The sequence below is a fragment of the Bufo gargarizans genome, chromosome 1, assembly GCF_014858855.1.
Source record: "Bufo gargarizans isolate SCDJY-AF-19 chromosome 1, ASM1485885v1, whole genome shotgun sequence".
In the NCBI taxonomy this organism is placed as follows: domain Eukaryota; kingdom Metazoa; phylum Chordata; class Amphibia; order Anura; family Bufonidae; genus Bufo; species Bufo gargarizans.
Window position 1 is genome coordinate 73,556,189 of NC_058080.1, and position 18,420 is coordinate 73,574,608.

The window sequence follows — 18,420 nt, forward strand, 5'->3', positions numbered from 1 at the left end:
AAATAATAAGGCCTCCAGTATAGATAGGTTATTAATTTTACATTTACTCCTGCTGTGAGAGGAAAAAGTTATCTGCAAGGTAATCCTCATTGTCAGTAGAAGTAAAATCGGGGTGACGGTACAACAGCTCTGTTGTTCTCTTGATCGACCTAGATGAAGACACGCTTAGAAGAGCACTGGATTGATTGGTGTAATGTCTGGTGCTCCAAGTATTTTCCCAGGGTTATGCCGCAGGATCAACCTGAGGGTGGGGCAGACGCATTCCTTTCCACTGTCAGATCGAGCACATTCGTATCATATTTACACTGGAGAGTACACTACCGCTGTGCTTTGTCTACTAAACTCCACTTATCTATATGGTGCTATTATGTGGGATGTAGCTATAGTATTATGTAGGAACTGTATGAGAATATTATTTTCGACCTTTAAAGGGAACCTGTCGATGACAAAACACCCCAAACTGCCAGCAATACCTTCAAGTAGCCAGCAGTGTGTTTGTAATGATAATTAAAAACTTTCTTTTATCCTCTGACAGCGCTATTTTGGAGTCACGCTTGAATTCAGGGGGGCAGCGGCCTCCTTGCTTCAAGTCGTGGTAACCACTGCCCCTTCGCCTGTGACTGACAGCGCTTATGCAGAGAGTTCAGCTTGCTTTGCCGAATAGCGTGCTCAGGGGATAAGTTTTTTTCATGCTTTTACCTCATCTGACTGCGGGTAAGAAAATCATCATTAGAAACGCTCTGCCGGCTACTTGAAGGTACTGCTGGCGGTTTGGGGTGTTTTTTTGCCGCTGACGGATTCTCTTTAAAGGGGTATTCTGGTTACCATAAATATAACCATGTTTTCGACTAATTGATCATCAATAATGACCTAACCTCTGCTACCCACTGTGTTTTCTCATAAATTACCATGGCATCGACCTGTAGTGCTGAGCCTTTGTTAGGTCGAGCATGCTCAGTGTGTTGCTATCAAATCTGTAGCTAAATGTCTTGTGAAACAAAGGGAGTGTTAGGCCCCTTGCAGACGAGCGTGTCCAGATTAGATCCGGATGCTTTCAGTGAAAACCGCGCGATTTCGCAAACAAGTTCATTCAGTTTAGTTTGCGATCGCGTTCAGTTTTTTTCGCGTGGGTGCAATGCAATTTAATGCGTTTTGCACGCGCATGATAAACTGAATGTTTACAAACAACATCTCTTAGCAACCATCTGTGAAAAAACGCATCGCATCCGCACTATTTTCACGCAGCTCCAGTCACTTCTATGGTTGCTTGAAAATCACAGAATATAGAACATGCAGTGTTTTTTTTGTTTTTTCTTTTGTTTACGCAACGCACAAGTGATGCGTGAAAACCAACGCACATGTACACAGATCAATAAACATCAACACAGCTGGAAAGCTAGGGATTGTGGGGATTGTAGTCTTTGAAGTTTTGTGAGGGAACATAATAATTATTATATATATTATATGTGTTCTGGTTGGGTCACACCTTGCAGCCTTAATGCAGTTTTTCTAAAATTAAGTTACTTTACCGGAATACCCCTTTAAGTGGGTATTGAATGACTGTATTGTGTGGAAAATATATGGCAATGTTACTGTTTTTAATGTAACAATTTTTTGTTTTTATTTTGTAGGTCTCCGGAGAACACATGCAATTTAAGATTTAAAAAAAGAAAAATTGCGATCTACAACAATACATTTTTGGAGTAAGAAATCTGAACCTTCTGGGCTTTCATTAAATCCAGGAACTGTTTGTTTTGAACTCCACATCATCTAAAGAAGTTGTCAGTGTTACAGTTGATAAGTAAATGTGTTCCTTCTCCATTAACTGGTCCTTTTAAATAATAAATATGTAACTAAAGAGAATTTTTATGCGAACAAGCAAGAAACCTTGGAACAGGAACCATGATGAATAATATGCTACCAAAACAAATGTTGGAAAAGTTCAACTGTGAAAAATGCAGATTTTCCACAAAGGACCCAAATAAGTATAGAAACCATGTGTCGCTTCACAATGACATTAAGTATGCATGCTCGCATTGTGACTTTGTGTCTTACACTAAAACTGAATTTCAAAAACACTTGGTGACACATACCGGAAAGTTTCCTTACACCTGTGGGTACTGTGGATATGGGGCAATTAGAAACGATTACATTGTCAAACACATCCGAAGAATTCATGGTGATGGCAAGATCCTGTGTTCTGTGAGCACCGTTGAAAACGAGTCCAAGAAAGCATCAATTAACATAACACAAACTCACGTTATGGCACCCACTGTCCAGAACATCTTACAGAACAGCCCTTCCTCATTCACTGAAGACATAATAGACCTAACAACAGAAGTAGATGGTCTTGGCTCAAGTAGCAATAATATTTTCCCCAATGGAAATAACATTGCAGGTCATGTCGAAGTTGAAGTAATTTCACCAGTAGACCAGCAGCTAAATCCATGGATACCATTAACTGTGGTTGCACCAACATCTTTTAGAGTGCCGCACAATTGTATCGCTCAGGTCGTGGAAGTAAAACCAGTCAACAGTGCATGTCACTTGGTTTTGAAGTGTTTGAATTTGGTCGAATATGGAATGCCAAACCAACCTGTCACTACTGAACATATTTATGAACAAAAATTTTCTGTACTTGCCACCTCATCTAAAAACATCATAGAAAATCCATCTAAAAACATCATAGAAAATCCATCTAAAAACATCATAGAAAATCCATCTAAAAACATCACAGAAAATCCAGCTAAAAACATCACAGAAAATCCAGCTAAAAACATCACAGAAAATCCAGCTGGTCCTTCATTACAGGAGTGTGCAGTATTACGTGAAGTCTGCCAAGAGAATGTATTGTGCCCGTCAAATGCTGTTTGTGCAACTGAAGAAAATCTTCCCACCAATGTGACCTATCCAAAAGATAATACCAATGAAATAATAAATTCTATCAATGATGTTGTCAGTGGCATGTTTGATGACCTTGAAGAGTTTTCTGGAGGACCAATAATTTCAGCTGTGTTTTCGCTAAGTTCCGACTCTCAAAATACCATTGAAGGTATACAATGGGAATGTCCATTTAGCAGTCCAAACACGGGTCCATCAAATGATGCTGATACTACACCCTCCTGTTTGAATCCCCCTACCATTCAAGAAGGACCTATTGAACGTGGCTCTGAGTTAAAGCTGCAGCAGATTGAAATGGACAAATCTCAGGATCTTGTCAAAGACGTTGTCATGAAGAGTGAAAAAGAACCATCTGAAATTATTATGGAGGACGTTAAGCAAAGCACTGATCCTGAAATACAGTTATCTATTAAGACAGTACCAACAGATGTCAAGAAGACTGAATGTCAGCCATGTGTTTTTCAGAAGAGCAGGAAAAGTGGGCGTATATCAGAACGTCTTGTCAAGATGGAAAAAATCGACTTTAGCAAGCCCCAGACACTCTTTTTATCTTGTGACAAAAGAATAGTCATGCAGCCTCTTTCGTGCACAATGCAGAATAATAATGAAACATTGTCTCTGATGGGTAAAGTTATGCCGCAGCTGCAGGTCCCAAATAAAATGAGGAGGGAGAATGCCAAAGTGAAGCTTAAAAAAGTGTTGGCTACAACTATGAAAGCCAGATCCCCACCAAACCTAAGAACTCTCCGACTGCATCCTTTTAAGGTGGATCAGGCGACGCACATGCCGTGCTACAATCAACCTGTAGTTGTATTAAACCACCCTGATCTGGAGTCAATGGAAACATCTCATATTATGAAAGCGATCCAGGTGTTTAGGGGCAAAATCACAAAAATAACACTCTCCCAGCAAATGCTTAAGAAGTATGTATGATAACAGTCTAGTTGTCAAGTGTTGGTCTTCATACACTATCCGTTTTCAATTATTTTTTTTTTCTTAGAATAATTAAATATTAAAGCCATGGTTTTGAACTATAGACATCATTTTTTTTTTTTTTTTTTTTTTGCATTAGATGTGCTTTAGGACGTTCAGTCATTCAGTTAAAATTTTCTAAATATGTACATTTTGTTTTTGGGTCTGTTGATCTACATTCTCCTCATTGTGAATGGAGGTTAATTGGTAACTCTGGACTCTAATTTTTAATTTGTGTGTCTTCAACAAGGCATTAGAGCCTTTCTACAGTCTATAGGACCTAGATACAGGGTGAAAAAGTTGTGAAAGTTTTTTCACCACAGACATTAATGGCATATCTTATGCTCACTTTACTTCTTTCACACCACAAAGTATGAAGTGACCATTTATGTACAGCCTCCTTCCCTCTGCAAACATGGAACATGAGACCACGTTTTTCAGGATCTTATCACCTTAAAAAGAGTTGTCTGGTTTCCACCTAGGTATCTGCCTAGAATAAAGAACTGATAAGTAGTTAGCAGATCCAGTGCCACCACTTAAGTTCTCCCAGCTGGGCTTTATTTACCGAGATACAGCATCCATCACGTCAACAATATCTCACTGCTGTACCTGCTGGGTTCTGCGGTACCACTGAAGCCCATGGTTGGCTGCAGCGGTCACTTGTCAATATATGATGTCACACCGCAGCTGGGTAAATAGAGTCCGGCCGAGAGAACTGGAATTGGGAGGCTGCATCTGGCAGGTAAGTACTTTGCAGTTCTTTATTGCAGGCTGATCCCGTTGTCCGGACTCCACCTGAAAGCAGACAACACCCTTCAAATGTTAGTGGGTCGGAAAAGTCTGTTAAGCCAGTATTCCTACTTTTGTTTTTAAAGCTGGCCTTACATATTCGATGTAAATCAGCGGGATCGGCCTACAATCTAATGTGTATGGGGACCTCTTAACTCTTTCCTGATGGCAGATGTTGGATGCAGATAAGGATTGGGCTTTTGGCTGACAGATATCTAATGTGTATGGCCAACAGAATACTAACCATAAACAGTATTTTATGGGTTGTGGCAAGTTTTGAAGTTATCCCCTATCCACAGTATAGCGGTTACCTGATTGGTGGGGTCTGACGACTGAACCTGTCACCGTCCCTTTAAAATGCCATCATTGACGCCACTTACAAATGCAGTATATTCCAGTTAGCTTCGTTGTTAACTAAAGGATTTACTTAAAGGGGTTATCGGGGGGGGGGGGGGGGAATAAATAGTGATGACCTATCCTAAAGATAGACCATCAATATTAGAACGGAAATGGTTACCCAGCACCCCCGCCAGTCAGCTGTGATCTCTCCGTACATCGGTCACATTGCCTAGGTGCAGAAGGGGGCTCGGACCTCCGACGATCTGATAATGATGACCTGTCCTGAGGATAGGTCATCCTTTTCATTTACCGGATCACCCCTTTAAGACTAAGAATGTAAATTATTTTTTCAAGAAGTGGTACATCTCTTACCTATACAGGCTTTATCTTGTTTGAGTGATGCCGATCCATCCATGGTAGCCTAATATACCCTCAAACTGCTATTGCCATCAGTGTTTAATATTGATTATTGGATTCTGCTAGCAAGTCCATCTTCCAGATAACTGGGGGTATGACTTTGGTGTTGGGATCATTAATCCCAGTGCCTAAATGATTGGTTGACTGTATTTCTGAGAGTAGCAAACACATTCAGACACCAAAGATCCTTTTACACAGACCAGTGTATAGGCAATTATCAGGAAAGAATAGAATATACCTGATAATTGCCTGATTGGGAGCGGAAATGATGACCACATTTCAATACAGCAATCATCTCTGTAGAAGTACTAATGATCACTGCTATGATCGCCCATCCCATACAAGTTTATTGCCTCTAGGCAGCAGCTCCCGGTTTACATCAGATCTGCTGATCAGAAGCAATGATTTTGGGTGCTGTATCAGTGATTCTTTCAGCAAATGAATGAGCATTTGCTCGCTCATTGGGTAATCATTGGCACATTTACATGGGCCAGTTATCAGGAACGGTCGTTCTCGATAGCCTGCCACTGTTGAAGGGCCTGAAGATCAACAATCTCGATACCAGAGCAGTGCTTACATAGGTGAAATACGTCATGCACACAGTCATATCACACAGATAATAAATACAGTGATAAGGCATGTGCACTGAGGCCATGCACACCCTCGTTTATAAAAAATAAAAAATGTACAGAGATCTTTTTTCTGCTCGGTCAGATGCCAAATATCAAAATGGGTTTTCTTCTAAGATGTGTATATTTTTAGAATTTCTAAGGAATAATTCTGTGACATCTTTTCCTATATTGTGCTGTAATTCCCTCTGCTAATGTATGACTTGCTGAAGGTTCTCTTTAAAGGGAACCTGTCATCAACTTTATGCTATCCATACTAACAGCAGCATAAAGTAGAGACAGTAGAGTTGATTTCAGCGGTCTGTCATTTATAAGTTAAACGTAAGTGGTTGCTGAGAACCAACATCACAATCATTGCAGACTGGGCCTGGAAAAGAGTCACGGCCACCTGAGAAGAGTCATGGTTATTCATACATTCCTGCCCACCTGCTTGTGACTGACCACCTTCTACCTAGTTTTCTCTCTAGGAGAGCACTGCCAATCATCAGCAGATGGAGAGCAGGAGAGTATAATAACCAGGACTCTTCTCAGGTAGATCTGACTCTTCTCAAGGCCTGGGCTGCAATGATTATGATGCTGGTTCTCAGCAACCACTTACTTTTAGCTCCTGAGTGACACACCGCTGACATCAGCATTTCTGTCACTATTTTATGCTGCCCTCAGGGAGGTCAGCATAAAGTTGATGACAGGTTCCCCGTCAGCAGATTTGTACCTATGACACTGACTGACCTGTTACATGTGCGCTTGGGGCAGCTGAAGACATCTATGTTGGTCCCATGTTCATATGTGTCCGCATTGCTGAGAAAAATAAAGTTTTAATATATGCAAATGAGCCTCTAGGAGCAACGCCCTCTCCGGTTTGATTGACAGGGCCACACAGTAAAAACATCATCACACCTGCATGGCCTTGTCAAAGTGGAGAGGCTGTGGTGGTTACAGAGAGCTGAGCCTCTAGGTGTAATGGTAACGCCCCCATTGCTCCTAGAGGCTCATTTGCATAGTAAAACATCATTTTTCTCAGCAATGTGGACACATATGAACGTGGGACCAACACAGATGCCTTCGGCTGCCAAGTGCACATGTAACAGGTCAGCCAGTGTCATAGGTACAAATCTGCTGACAGATGGCCGTAAAGTATCCACAGGTTACAGCAATGTGGAGTTTGTTGAGGTGAGCTGGTAAACCTATTCCTATCTCCTACAGCTTAGATTTGAGAGAGGCCTCATGCACACGAATGTATTTTCTTTCCGATGGTAGATATATAGGGAGAAAGGTGGCTCCCCCCTCTGAGAAGAATATGGTGCTCTAAGCGTTACGCTGATCCTAGTCACAAGAAATTACTAGACAAATGGATAGGCACTCAGACATCTGGGGTCACAGTAAAAACACGTTTAATATAGATAATAAAACACAATAAACTTTCATGCTCTCTAATAAAAATAATCTATATCCTGGAATCGCAAGAGTAAATTAGTAAATGCAGTACTTGTGGAAAAACCGCAAGCAGTTATTACAGGTTAAACTGCATACACAGTCTGTGTCAAAACCCACATTATATCTTGTCACAATATAACTGTTGCCCTTATGCAACCAGAATGACAAATCACCTTCTATCTACAGTTGCAAGAAAAAGTATGTGAACCCTTTTGGAATATGGATTTCTGCACAAATTGGTCATAAAATGTGATCTGATCTTCATCTAAGTCACAACAATAGACAATCACAATCTGCTTAAACTAATAACACACAAAGAATTAAATGTTACCATGTTTTTATTGAACACACCATGTAAACATTCACAGTGCAGGTGGAAAAAGTATGTGAACCCTTGGATTTAATAACTGGTTGAACCTCCTTTGGCAGCAATAACTTCAACCAAACGTTTCCTGTAGTTGCAGATCAGACGTTCACAACGGTCAGGAGTAATTCTTGACCATTGCTCTTTACAGAACTGTTTCAGTTCAGCAATATTCTTGGGATGTCTGGTGTGAATCGCTTTCTTGAGGTCATGCCACAGCATCTGTCGGGTTGAGGTCAGGACTCTGGCTGGGCCACTCCAGAAGGCGGATTTTCTTCTGTTTAAGCCATTTTGTTTATTTACTTATATGCTTTGGGTCGTTGTCCTGTTGCAACACCCATCTTCTGTTGAGCTTCAGCTGGTGGACAGATGGCCTTAAGTTCTCCTGCAAAATGTCTTGATAAGCTTGGGAATTAATTTTTCCTTCGATGATAGCAATCCGTCAAGGCCCTGATGCAGCAAAGCAGCTCCAAACCATGATGCCCCCACCACCATACTTCACAGTTGGGATGAGGTTTTGATGTTGTGTGCTGTGCCTCTTTTTCTCCAGTGTTGTGTGTTTCTTCCAAACAACTCAACTTTGGTTTCATCTGTCCACAGAATATTTTGCCAGTACTGCTGTGGAACATCCAGGTGTTCTTGTGCAAACTAAACATGCAGTAATGTTTTTTTTTTTGGGAAAGCAGTGGCTTCCTCTGTGGTATTCTCTCATGAAATACATTCTTGTTTAGTGTTTTACGTATCGTAGATCAGCTAACAGAGATGTTAGCATATGCCAGAGACTTTTGTAAGTCTTTAGCTGACACTCTAGGATTCTTCTTCACCTCATTGAGCAGTCTGCACTGTGCCCTTGCAGTCATCTTTACAGGACGACGGCCACTCCTAGGGAGAGTAGCAGCAGTGCTGAACTTTCTCCATTTTATAGACAATTTGTCTTACCGTGGACTGATGAACAGATGGAGATACTTTTATAACCCTTTCCAGCTTTATGCAAGTCAACAATTAATCGTAGGTCTTCTGAGAGCTCTTTTGTGCAAGGCATCATTCATATCAGGCAATGCTTCTTGTGAAAAGCAAACCCAGAACTGGTGTGTTTTTTATAGGGCAGGGCAGCTGTAACCAACACCTCCAATCTCATCTCATTGATTGGACTCCAGTTGGCTGACACCTCACTCCAATTAGCGCTTGGAGATGTCATTAGTTTAGGGGTTCACATACTTTTTCTACCTGCACTGTGAATGTTTACATGGTGTGTTCAATAAAAACATGGTAACATTTAATTCTTTGTGTGTTATTAGTTTAAGCAGACTGCGATTGTCTATTGTTGTGACTTAGATGAAGATCAGATCACATTTTATGACCAATTTGTGCAGAAATCCATATCATTCCAAAGGGTTCACATACTTTTTCTTGCAACTGTATGTTCTTTATCCATGGGTAGACTCATGGGCGCTGTTAAATCCTCAATAGTACTGAGTATCGGTGATATAGATATAGATATAGATATATATATATATATATATATATATATATATATATATATATATATATATATATATCTATATTAGTATAGCGTTGCTAGAGTAGATGATTTGCGGAGAATCTCCACCAATGCCGATATATAGTCACTTTGTGGCACTAAAAATGTCCATAAATAGACTCTCATATCAGTGGGTTGATGCGGAGTTCAGTATTCTTAGTGGCGTCCCACCTATTATAGAACACTGATATCTCTTACTTCCGTTCGCTTCCCACCTTAACACAGTTGGTAATGCCGTACTGTCTCTTACTCCGATCTCAGCGTCCCACGTATATCTTTCCGCGCCAAACTCTGGCGTCTCTTACTTGTATCCTGGATCTTCGGAGCCTCAGCTTCAGTTGCCGCAATTGATTAGGGTGTGTGTCTCTACATAAAAAGTTTATCTATTTATTGCCGGCAGAGTCCTTACTTTCCAATATTCCTCCTTAAAACATCATATGTTCGGGTACTTTTAGGGCTGTGATTATTCCCAGATGCGTTTCGAAGTCTCTATGTCTGACTTCTTCCTCAGTGGTCACCTAGCTCCAAAAAAAGTATCCTTTTATATTTGATCTTTCATTGATCCCGCATTGTTGAAAATGTGGGCTGGAATCAAGTTATCCGAGGATTCCTAAATCGGACATCTAATGTCAGTGATATAGGACATCTAAAGGCTTATTTTACATTATACTATTCATATATTATGAATAGTATTTCGTGTTTTCCCCTTGTACTTTACAACTGCATTATTATGACTCAGCCTAATCAAAAATTATATAAAATAATTGTATAGTAAAATTAGATAAAGTAATATTTGATAAAAATACAATTCAATAGCTCTGATTCCAGTGGGCAGGAGGCATCCATTTTTATTGACTACATTGGTGTTTTAAATAGATCAATAAATATATAATATCTATAATTAGTATAAAATGAATACAAGATTTTTCTTCATAAATATTTCATCAAAAGTATTTATCATGAGAGAAGAACTTTTTATGAAGAAAAATCTTATAATAGATTTTTCTTCATAAAAAGTTCCTCTATGTAATGATTATCGATAACTTTTTATGAAATTTTTATGAAGAAAAATCTTGTATTCATTTTATGCTAATTATAGATATTATATATTTATTGATCTATTTAAACACCAATGTAGACAATAAAAATGGATGTCCACTGGAATCTGAGCTATTGAATTGTATTTTTATCACATTACTTTATCTAATTTTACTCTACAATTATTTTATATAATTTTTCATTAGGCTGAGTGAAGTCATAGTAATGCAGTTGTAAAGTACAAGGGGAAAACACGCCTTTGCTAAAAAAAACAAAAACGCACTAGAGCCCAAAAAAGGAAAAAAAATAAAAATAAAACCGCATATATGACATAATGAATATTTATATATTTCTATATAAATGGACATAATATATGAATAGTATTATGTACAATTAACCTTTTAGATGTCCTGTATCACTGATATATTAGATGTCTGATTTAGGAATCCTCGGATAACTTGATTCCAGCTGACATTTTGAATAAGGTGGGATCAATGAGAGATCAAATATAAAAGGGTACTTTTTTTTTGGAGCTAGGTGACCACTGAGGAAGAGAAGTCAGACCTAGAGACTTCGAAATGTGTCTGGTAAATAATCACAGCCCTAAAAGTACCCGAACATATGATGTTTTAAGGAGGAATATTGGAAAGTAAGGACTCTGCCGGCATTCAATAGATAAACCTTTGATGTAGAGACTGACGCACTCCAATCAATTGCGGCCACTGAAGATGCGGCTCCGAAGATCCAGGATACACGTGTCTAAGTGCCTATCTATTTGTCCAGTATTTTCTTTCCGTGTCCGTTCCGTTTTTAGTTTTTTTTTTTTTTTTTTGCAGACCATATACGAAACCATTCATTTCAATGGGTCCGCAAAAGAAATGTCCTATTATTGTCCGCATTATGGACAAGGATAGGACTGTTCTATTAGGGGCCAGCTGTTCTGTTCCGCAAAATACTGAATGCACACGGACGTCATCTGTATTTTTTGTGGATCCGTTTTTCGAAGACCGCAAAATACATGTGCATGAGGCCAAACTGTGTAATTTGCTTAGAATTTAGTCCAATTTGTTTCATTGTGTACCAATACAGCTAGATGATTGGTAATATGAGGAACTTTTTCATTAGTTTAACAATACTTTTAGAGATGAATTAAAGTTAGAGCCCCGGTTGTAAAGAAAGTGGCCCCAACAGTTCCTCTTGCTAATGTGCCATTTAAAAATAGAACACTTTTTTTGCAAATTGGGAAAACCCCCCCTATTGAGTTTTGTTTTACTTGTTCAAATTGAACGTTAAAAAAAAATGTTTTTATTCATTCTTGGTTTTATTATATTGATACTAAGATGAACAACTTTTACCTAATGTAGAGACAAAGGTATCGGGACCTCAAGTATCAAACCTGGCTAACCGAACAGCTGGTCTATTTGCTTATAGCCTGTCGGGGAACAGCTTGCATGTCTTGACCTATTCTGGGAAAAAACGAGAGCTGTACTGTGATTGGTTACTCTGGGCAATAAGGCCTGTTTGGGTTAGACAGTTGTGATAAATCTGTCCCCTTGTGTTCAGTCAACTGTAATTTTCTTTAAATTCTATAGATTATTATTTTTTTCTTTCTGCTCTTTATTTATATGGTTAATAGTTTTGCACAAGTCATGTTGAATAGGTATTTTTTCATGAAAAATAGAACTTTGCAAAATAAAGTTTTTAAAAAAACAAACCAATATTGTCTTTGTTTTTTGATGGAATGGTAAAAATATAGCAACAACGTCAAAAAAAAAAAAAAAAAAAAAAAAAAAAAAAATGTACAAAGATGTATTTCATGTTTTGCCCCAACATTGCAATGGGCTGATCACCATGGGTCCAACTCATAGCCCGTGGGAAACAGTGATGTTGCCAAGTTAAAACTTGACTGGCAATCATTTGTGGACTGTTCAAATCTGCAAGTGCATTCAGAACATTTCTGCTCAGGCTTTTAGAGAGGGGTCCTGAGCTTAGGACTCCCCATTATTCTGTCCATGTGGGGTTGACAGAGCGTAATACAGAACAACTTATCGCTGTGTTCCATTCAATATCCTGAGCTTCTTCAAAAAGTCTGAAATATTAGATTTGTTTTCTAAAACTCTTAAAGGAAATCTGTCATTACATACCTTAATAGTAATTCAAGTGGGTGCTTTTTCTCCCATACAGAGAGGTGCCTGCATTCCTTAGAAATCATTGATTCTTTGATATGCAAATGAGCTGTTTAGTGCAAGGAAAATGTCAGCATTGCACCAATCTCTCCACCTTTTTATCACGCCAGCCTTGACTCGAAATACTGTAACTGGCCATTGGTAGTGATGAATGGTGTAATTATCTCATAAAAATAAGGTCATCCTCTTAACATGATCCAAGCTTCATCCTCACTGGTGTCCAGTTAATACAGAAAAGAAGTTCCAGCATTTAGGGTTGTATATGTTGTCGTTATCTTTATTTGTCTTCGGTTAAAATACAGCTATACAGATATCAACTCCCTCCACCGCCCGGTTTGCAGCAAGGACTTTTCCGGTCTGTTCCGCGCAGTGGGATCGTATGGTGAGCTGCAATGTAATCTGTTTATTGACTTTGTCCAGGTAATACCCTTCAGGGGGTAAGTCATCATTGTAACCATTATGTATAATTACAAAAATTCTTGCTGGTAAATTTAGGGCAGTTAAGTCCCATCTCATGAATGCCTCAACCTCAAACAGGCCTGGAGCAACCCGAACTGCCTGAATTGTTTCTGAAACTTGGGGACCGTTGGCAACTATGCATAATGTGATGCTGTTTGAGTAGAATTCCTATACTGACCAGTTGTCTAAGCTTTGCTGTGTTATGGCCACACAGGTTTCAACTGTGGCCTAGCAGGGGTTTTCTTTAACAGCAACATTTAGGTAAATTAAACTGTGGCAACATGACTGTGGCCAAGGCTGAATTTAAATTTTTCCCTGAGCGACTCTTTAAATACTCAGGGCACTTTGCAAACAGCGATGTATAAAAAGCAATCTCCTCTTGTGAGGTCGTCAGTGCTAGAGCTCTTCAGATCATCTGAATGTTCCTGTAGAGGAGAAGGCAACAATCCACAACACATTAGGCTACTTTCACACTAGCGTTCGGGCGGATCCGTTCTGAACGGATCCGCTCATAATAATGCAGACGGAGGCTCCGTTCAGAACGGATCCGTCTGCATTATATTCGCAAAAAAAAGCTAAGTGTGAAAATAGCCTGGGACGGATCCGTCCAGACTTTCAATGTAAAGTCAATGGGGGACGGATCCGCTTGAAGATTGAGCCACATTGTGGCATCTTCAAACGGATCCGTCCCCATTGACTTACATTGAAAGTCTGGACGGATCCGCACGGATCCGCACGCCTCCGAACGGCCAGGCGGACACCCGAACGCTGCAAGCAGCGTTCAGCTGTCCGCCTGTCCGTGCGGAGGCGAGCGGAGCGGAGGCTGAACGCCGCCAGACTGATGCAGTCTGAGCGGATCCGCCTCAATTCAGACTGCATCAGGGCTGGACGGCTGCGTTCGGGTCCGCTCGTGAGCTCCTTCAAACGGAGCTCACGAACGGAAACCCGAACGCTAGTGTGAAAGTAGCCTTAGTTTCATCTAGTGCCGTCTACATACTGCATTTGGTACGATGAGCTTATGACCAAATGTGCCATAAATTGTGTTGAAATTAATATTTGGTTTATGTTTATTCCTTAGGAATCTGACCTAAAAAAAAAATATATACATACATACAAATGGAGGCATAGAGGTATAGCAATGACCTATGGACTTGATGGGTACTTCTTGTCAGCTCTGTACAATTTAAAGTTTGTATGGACATGTAAGGCCATGAGAACTTGTAACCCTAATCCTTCGTGATAGTATTCTTTTAAGGATAAGAGGCAAAGACCAGAATCTATGCTGTGTGCCAATATAAAGTATAGGTATGTTGAAACTACCATGCTCAATGGGAGAAAATGACCTAAATTAGAAATATTCAATTCTTCTATAAATTAGTATTTTTATTGCGCAGGGGAAAAAATAAATATAGCACCAAGTAAAGTAACTCTGTCCAATGCTGTTGTCTCTTAAAGGAAATCTGGTACCAGGTAACTCCTAAACCAGGCACAGTTCCTTGTAGCTCAGCTGAATGTAATGATACATCTCACGTGGCAATTTGATGCTTCATTCTAGAGAAAAAGTACTTGTGATTAGTGATGGACGAACATCGGCCGGGATGATTCACGAACGCGCGTTCACGATCAAATGTTTGTGAACCGTGCGTTCGCGGCAGGCCCCGTTCACTTTAATGCAAGCGAACCTGAAAAACCTTCAGGTCATATTTGCAGCCAGCAAACACTTACTAGAAGTACACAACATGGACAGTGATATACCAGAGGGGGATCATTGGCAAATATTCCCACAAAAAATATGTATTAATCGGGCCATTTTTATGCATCTTAAAGGGAAACTCTCCAAAATGTGCCCTGCTGGAGCATAGAAATTTTTTATTTACTATCGGTTTGATGTATACAAATGTGCAGCACTCCACGTTTTTGTATCCTGCAGAGTCCATTAAAAAAAAGCATACGTTAACGTAAAAAAAAAATTCTACCATGGAACTGTATGGTGAACGGATGCCACTGTATGGCATCAGTCTGAGGCATCTGTTAACGGATACACTTTTTTGGTATGAATTAAATTGATGGCAAAAATATAATGTCAACCCAGGCCTAGTGTCAGCATAAGCACCAGTACACAGCGGAGCAGCGTGGTGAAGAGGGGAGGCCTCCATATACTGACATAGCGCTACCTGCTATTGGTGGTCAGGGATGAGGACTGTGCCTCCCAAGGATCATACACTGTGCCCAAGGAAATACAGGGCACAGTGTAATACACTAGAATCTATATAATATAAAGATATTATCCCTACCCCCGAATAATAATACAATTAGATGGTCATTTATTATGTAGAAATACATCTGTTAGGCATATTTCTGACAGATTGTGGCGCAAAGGTCCTTAGCACCGCAATCTGCATATTTTTCCCACTCATGCCTGGTCTAAAAAAGGATAGCGTGGGCAGGGAAAGGGATACAGTTATTGGATACCACCGCCATACCATGACCAGATCACACCTCTGTACAGTGACTGGATAAAAGGGTATAAGAGGGCACAGTACAGGGAAAGACTAGGGGCACTGCACAGGGTGTGGTAAGAGGGCACAATGCAGGGTATGAGGGGGCACAGTCACATGACCCTGTGACAGTAGAAGGTCCTTATGGTGAATGCGGTTCATAAGCCACCATCATGAGAGGCAGTGAGACAGGGGTGTGATTATGTGGCTAGAGATAAAAAATTTAAATGTCGGCCAGTACAGGCCCCAAAAATTAGCCAATAGGCGTTCACCTGACAGCAAAGAACTTTGGATTCTGTGGCTGGAGGTACATTAAACTGTCACAGAATAAATATGTAACTGTCGGCCAGTATAGGCCCCAAAAATTAGGCATTCAACTGACATAGAAGGCCTTTTATGCCGCTGTTTTTACATAAGGCAAGGGCCATTCCTTGTTCTTTGTGATGGCAGTTGTGTGGGCTGGCATGAGAAAATTCAATTACACGTGGTCATCACAGGTGTTTAATTCTTCCTAGATCCATGCCTCATTCATTTAAAAAAATGAGAGGTAGTTCATCCTGTCGTGAGGTACGCGAGTGCGCTTATCGGTCACGATCCCCCCTGCTGTGCTGAACGTCCTTTCGAACAGGACTCTCGACGAGGGGCAAGCCAAGAGTTCCATGGCAAATTGTGCCAGCTCTGGCCACAGGTCAAGTCTGCACACCCAGTAGTCAAGGGGTTCCTCGCTTCTCATTGCATCCACATCGGCCGTTAACCCCATGTAGTCGGCTGTCGATGGGTTACCTGCAAGAATGATCTCCTATCCGAAGTGACCAACACATCTTCAAGCCGCCCTCTATTTGCAGGCGCGTGGGATTGATACCCGCACCTGTTTTGCTGTGGATGGAAATTCCTCTGCCAGTGCCCGCAACAGCAGAATGCATCATCTCTCGCAGCAAGGCCTGCAAATGCTGCATTCTGACAGCCCTCTGTGATGCTGGTAACATGTCCGCCATTTTGTGTTTGTACCGGGGGTCTAAGTACATTGCCACCCAGTACAGGTCCTTGACCTCTATACTCTTTATACAGGGGTCCCTCTTCAAACACTGGAGCATGAAGGCCCCTATTTGCACTAAATTGGAAGTGGTGGAGCCCCCAGGCTCCTGCTCATCGCCCAGGAGAATGTTGTGCTCGGTCCCCCCCCCCCCCAGCCACGGACAACACCAGGGATCCCAGAAACGTTTAAAGCCTGCTCTTCTTGCATTTCCTCCTCCCCCTAGCCACCATCCTCCTCTGACTCTTAATACTCCTGCTGATTTGTCTTAGATGTAGTAGCCTCCCTGGGAATTCATTCAGCATTGCGACTTCCTCATCTTCCAGCTCCTGCTCCTCGACGGCTTGATTAATGACACGAAGCAATGCACGCTCCAGAAAGAAGGCGTAAAGTATGATGTCACTGATGGTGCCCTGGCTGCGACTGACCAGTTTGGTGATCTGATCAAATGGCCGCAGAAGTCTAAATGCGTCGCTCATGAGCCGCCACTGGCACGATGAAAAGAAACCAAGCTCCCCAGAACCAGTCCTGCCGCAGAGTTCGTACAGGTAGTCGTTAACGGCACGTTTCTGCTGGAGCAGCCTATCAAGCATATACAAGGTGGCTTTCCAGTGCGTCGGGCAGTCACAAATCAAACGTCTGACGGGCAAGTGGTGTCACCGCTGAACGTAAGCAAGGCGAGCCATGGCCATGTAAGATCTTCTAAAATGGCCAGAGATTTTCCTGGCCTGCCGCAAGACTTCCTAGACACAGGTATTTGGCAATGAATCACTGCACGACTAAGTTCAGGACGTGTGCCATGCACGGCACGTGTGTCATTTTGCCCTGTTTCAGCGCTCTCAGCAGATTGGCATCGTTGTCGCACACCACTTTACCAACTGTCAAATTGAGCGGGGTTAGCCACTGACCGGCCTGTGACTGCAGAGCCGAAAGCAGTGCAGGATCGGTAAGGCTCTTGGCTAACAGGCACAACAGCTGCAGCACAGCATGGCAACGTTTCACCTGGCACATTGAATAGGTTCTTGGGAGCTTGGGGGGTGCAGCAAAAGAGGCGGTAGCAGTGGAAAAGGAGCAGTCAGCTGAGGAGGAGATGAAGGAGAAGAAGAGGCAGGCGTGCATGCAATCTGTGGCGGTAACCCTAAATCCACTCGGGTGCCGGTTATATGCTTCACGGCCGTCAGAAGGTTAACCCAGTGGGCAGTAAAAGTTATGTACCTTCCCTGCCCGTGTTTGCTAGACCACGTGTCTGTTGTTAGATGTATCTTGGCCCTGACACTGTGCCAGAGATATATTCACTTGCCACTGAACGTGGCCTTGTAGTTCAGGGATTCCCTTCTGGGAGAAATATTTCCTTCTGGGGAACTTCCATTGCGGTGTGCCAATGGCCACAAAGTTTCTAAAGGCATCTGAGTCCACCAGTTTATATGGCAGTAGTTGGCGGACTAGCAGTTCCGACAAGTTAGTGGTCAGCCGTTGGGCAAGAGGATTATCCGGCATCATCATTTTTTTTACGCTCGAACATTTGGGCCACGGAAGCCTGCGTTGTGCCAGATGAATGCGACGAAGGCATGGTGGAAGGTGGAGTGGAGGACAAATGGGAGGTGAGAGGAGAAGGATAAGAGGCAGGATGTGGAGCGCCAGGAGTGTGGCTTTGTGGGTTCTGACGGCGTTGCTCCCACTGGGCTTGGTGAGGGGAGGCCAGATGCCTTCTTAAGGCGGTCGTCCCTAGGTGAGTGTTGGGCTTACTGCGACTTATGCGTTGACAGCACAGGCTGCAGATGGCAACACTATCAGCAGGTTACACGATGGAAAAAGCCTGCA

The 18,420-nt window shown here is 41.6% G+C and overlaps 1 protein-coding gene across 1 annotated transcript in view; it reads left to right on the plus strand.

Annotated features, from left to right (window-relative positions):
• ZNF518B (zinc finger protein 518B) overlaps window positions 1-5,037 on the plus strand; it is a 36,619-nt gene extending 31,582 nt beyond the window's left edge. The window contains exon 2 of the mRNA XM_044283412.1: window positions 1,632-5,037. Coding sequence (XP_044139347.1) covers window positions 1,903-3,834 — 1,932 coding nt within the window. The 5' untranslated portion in view covers window positions 1,632-1,902 and the 3' untranslated portion in view covers window positions 3,835-5,037. The remainder of the gene's footprint in view (window positions 1-1,631) is intronic.
• The last annotated feature ends 13,383 nt before the right edge of the window (window positions 5,038-18,420 follow it).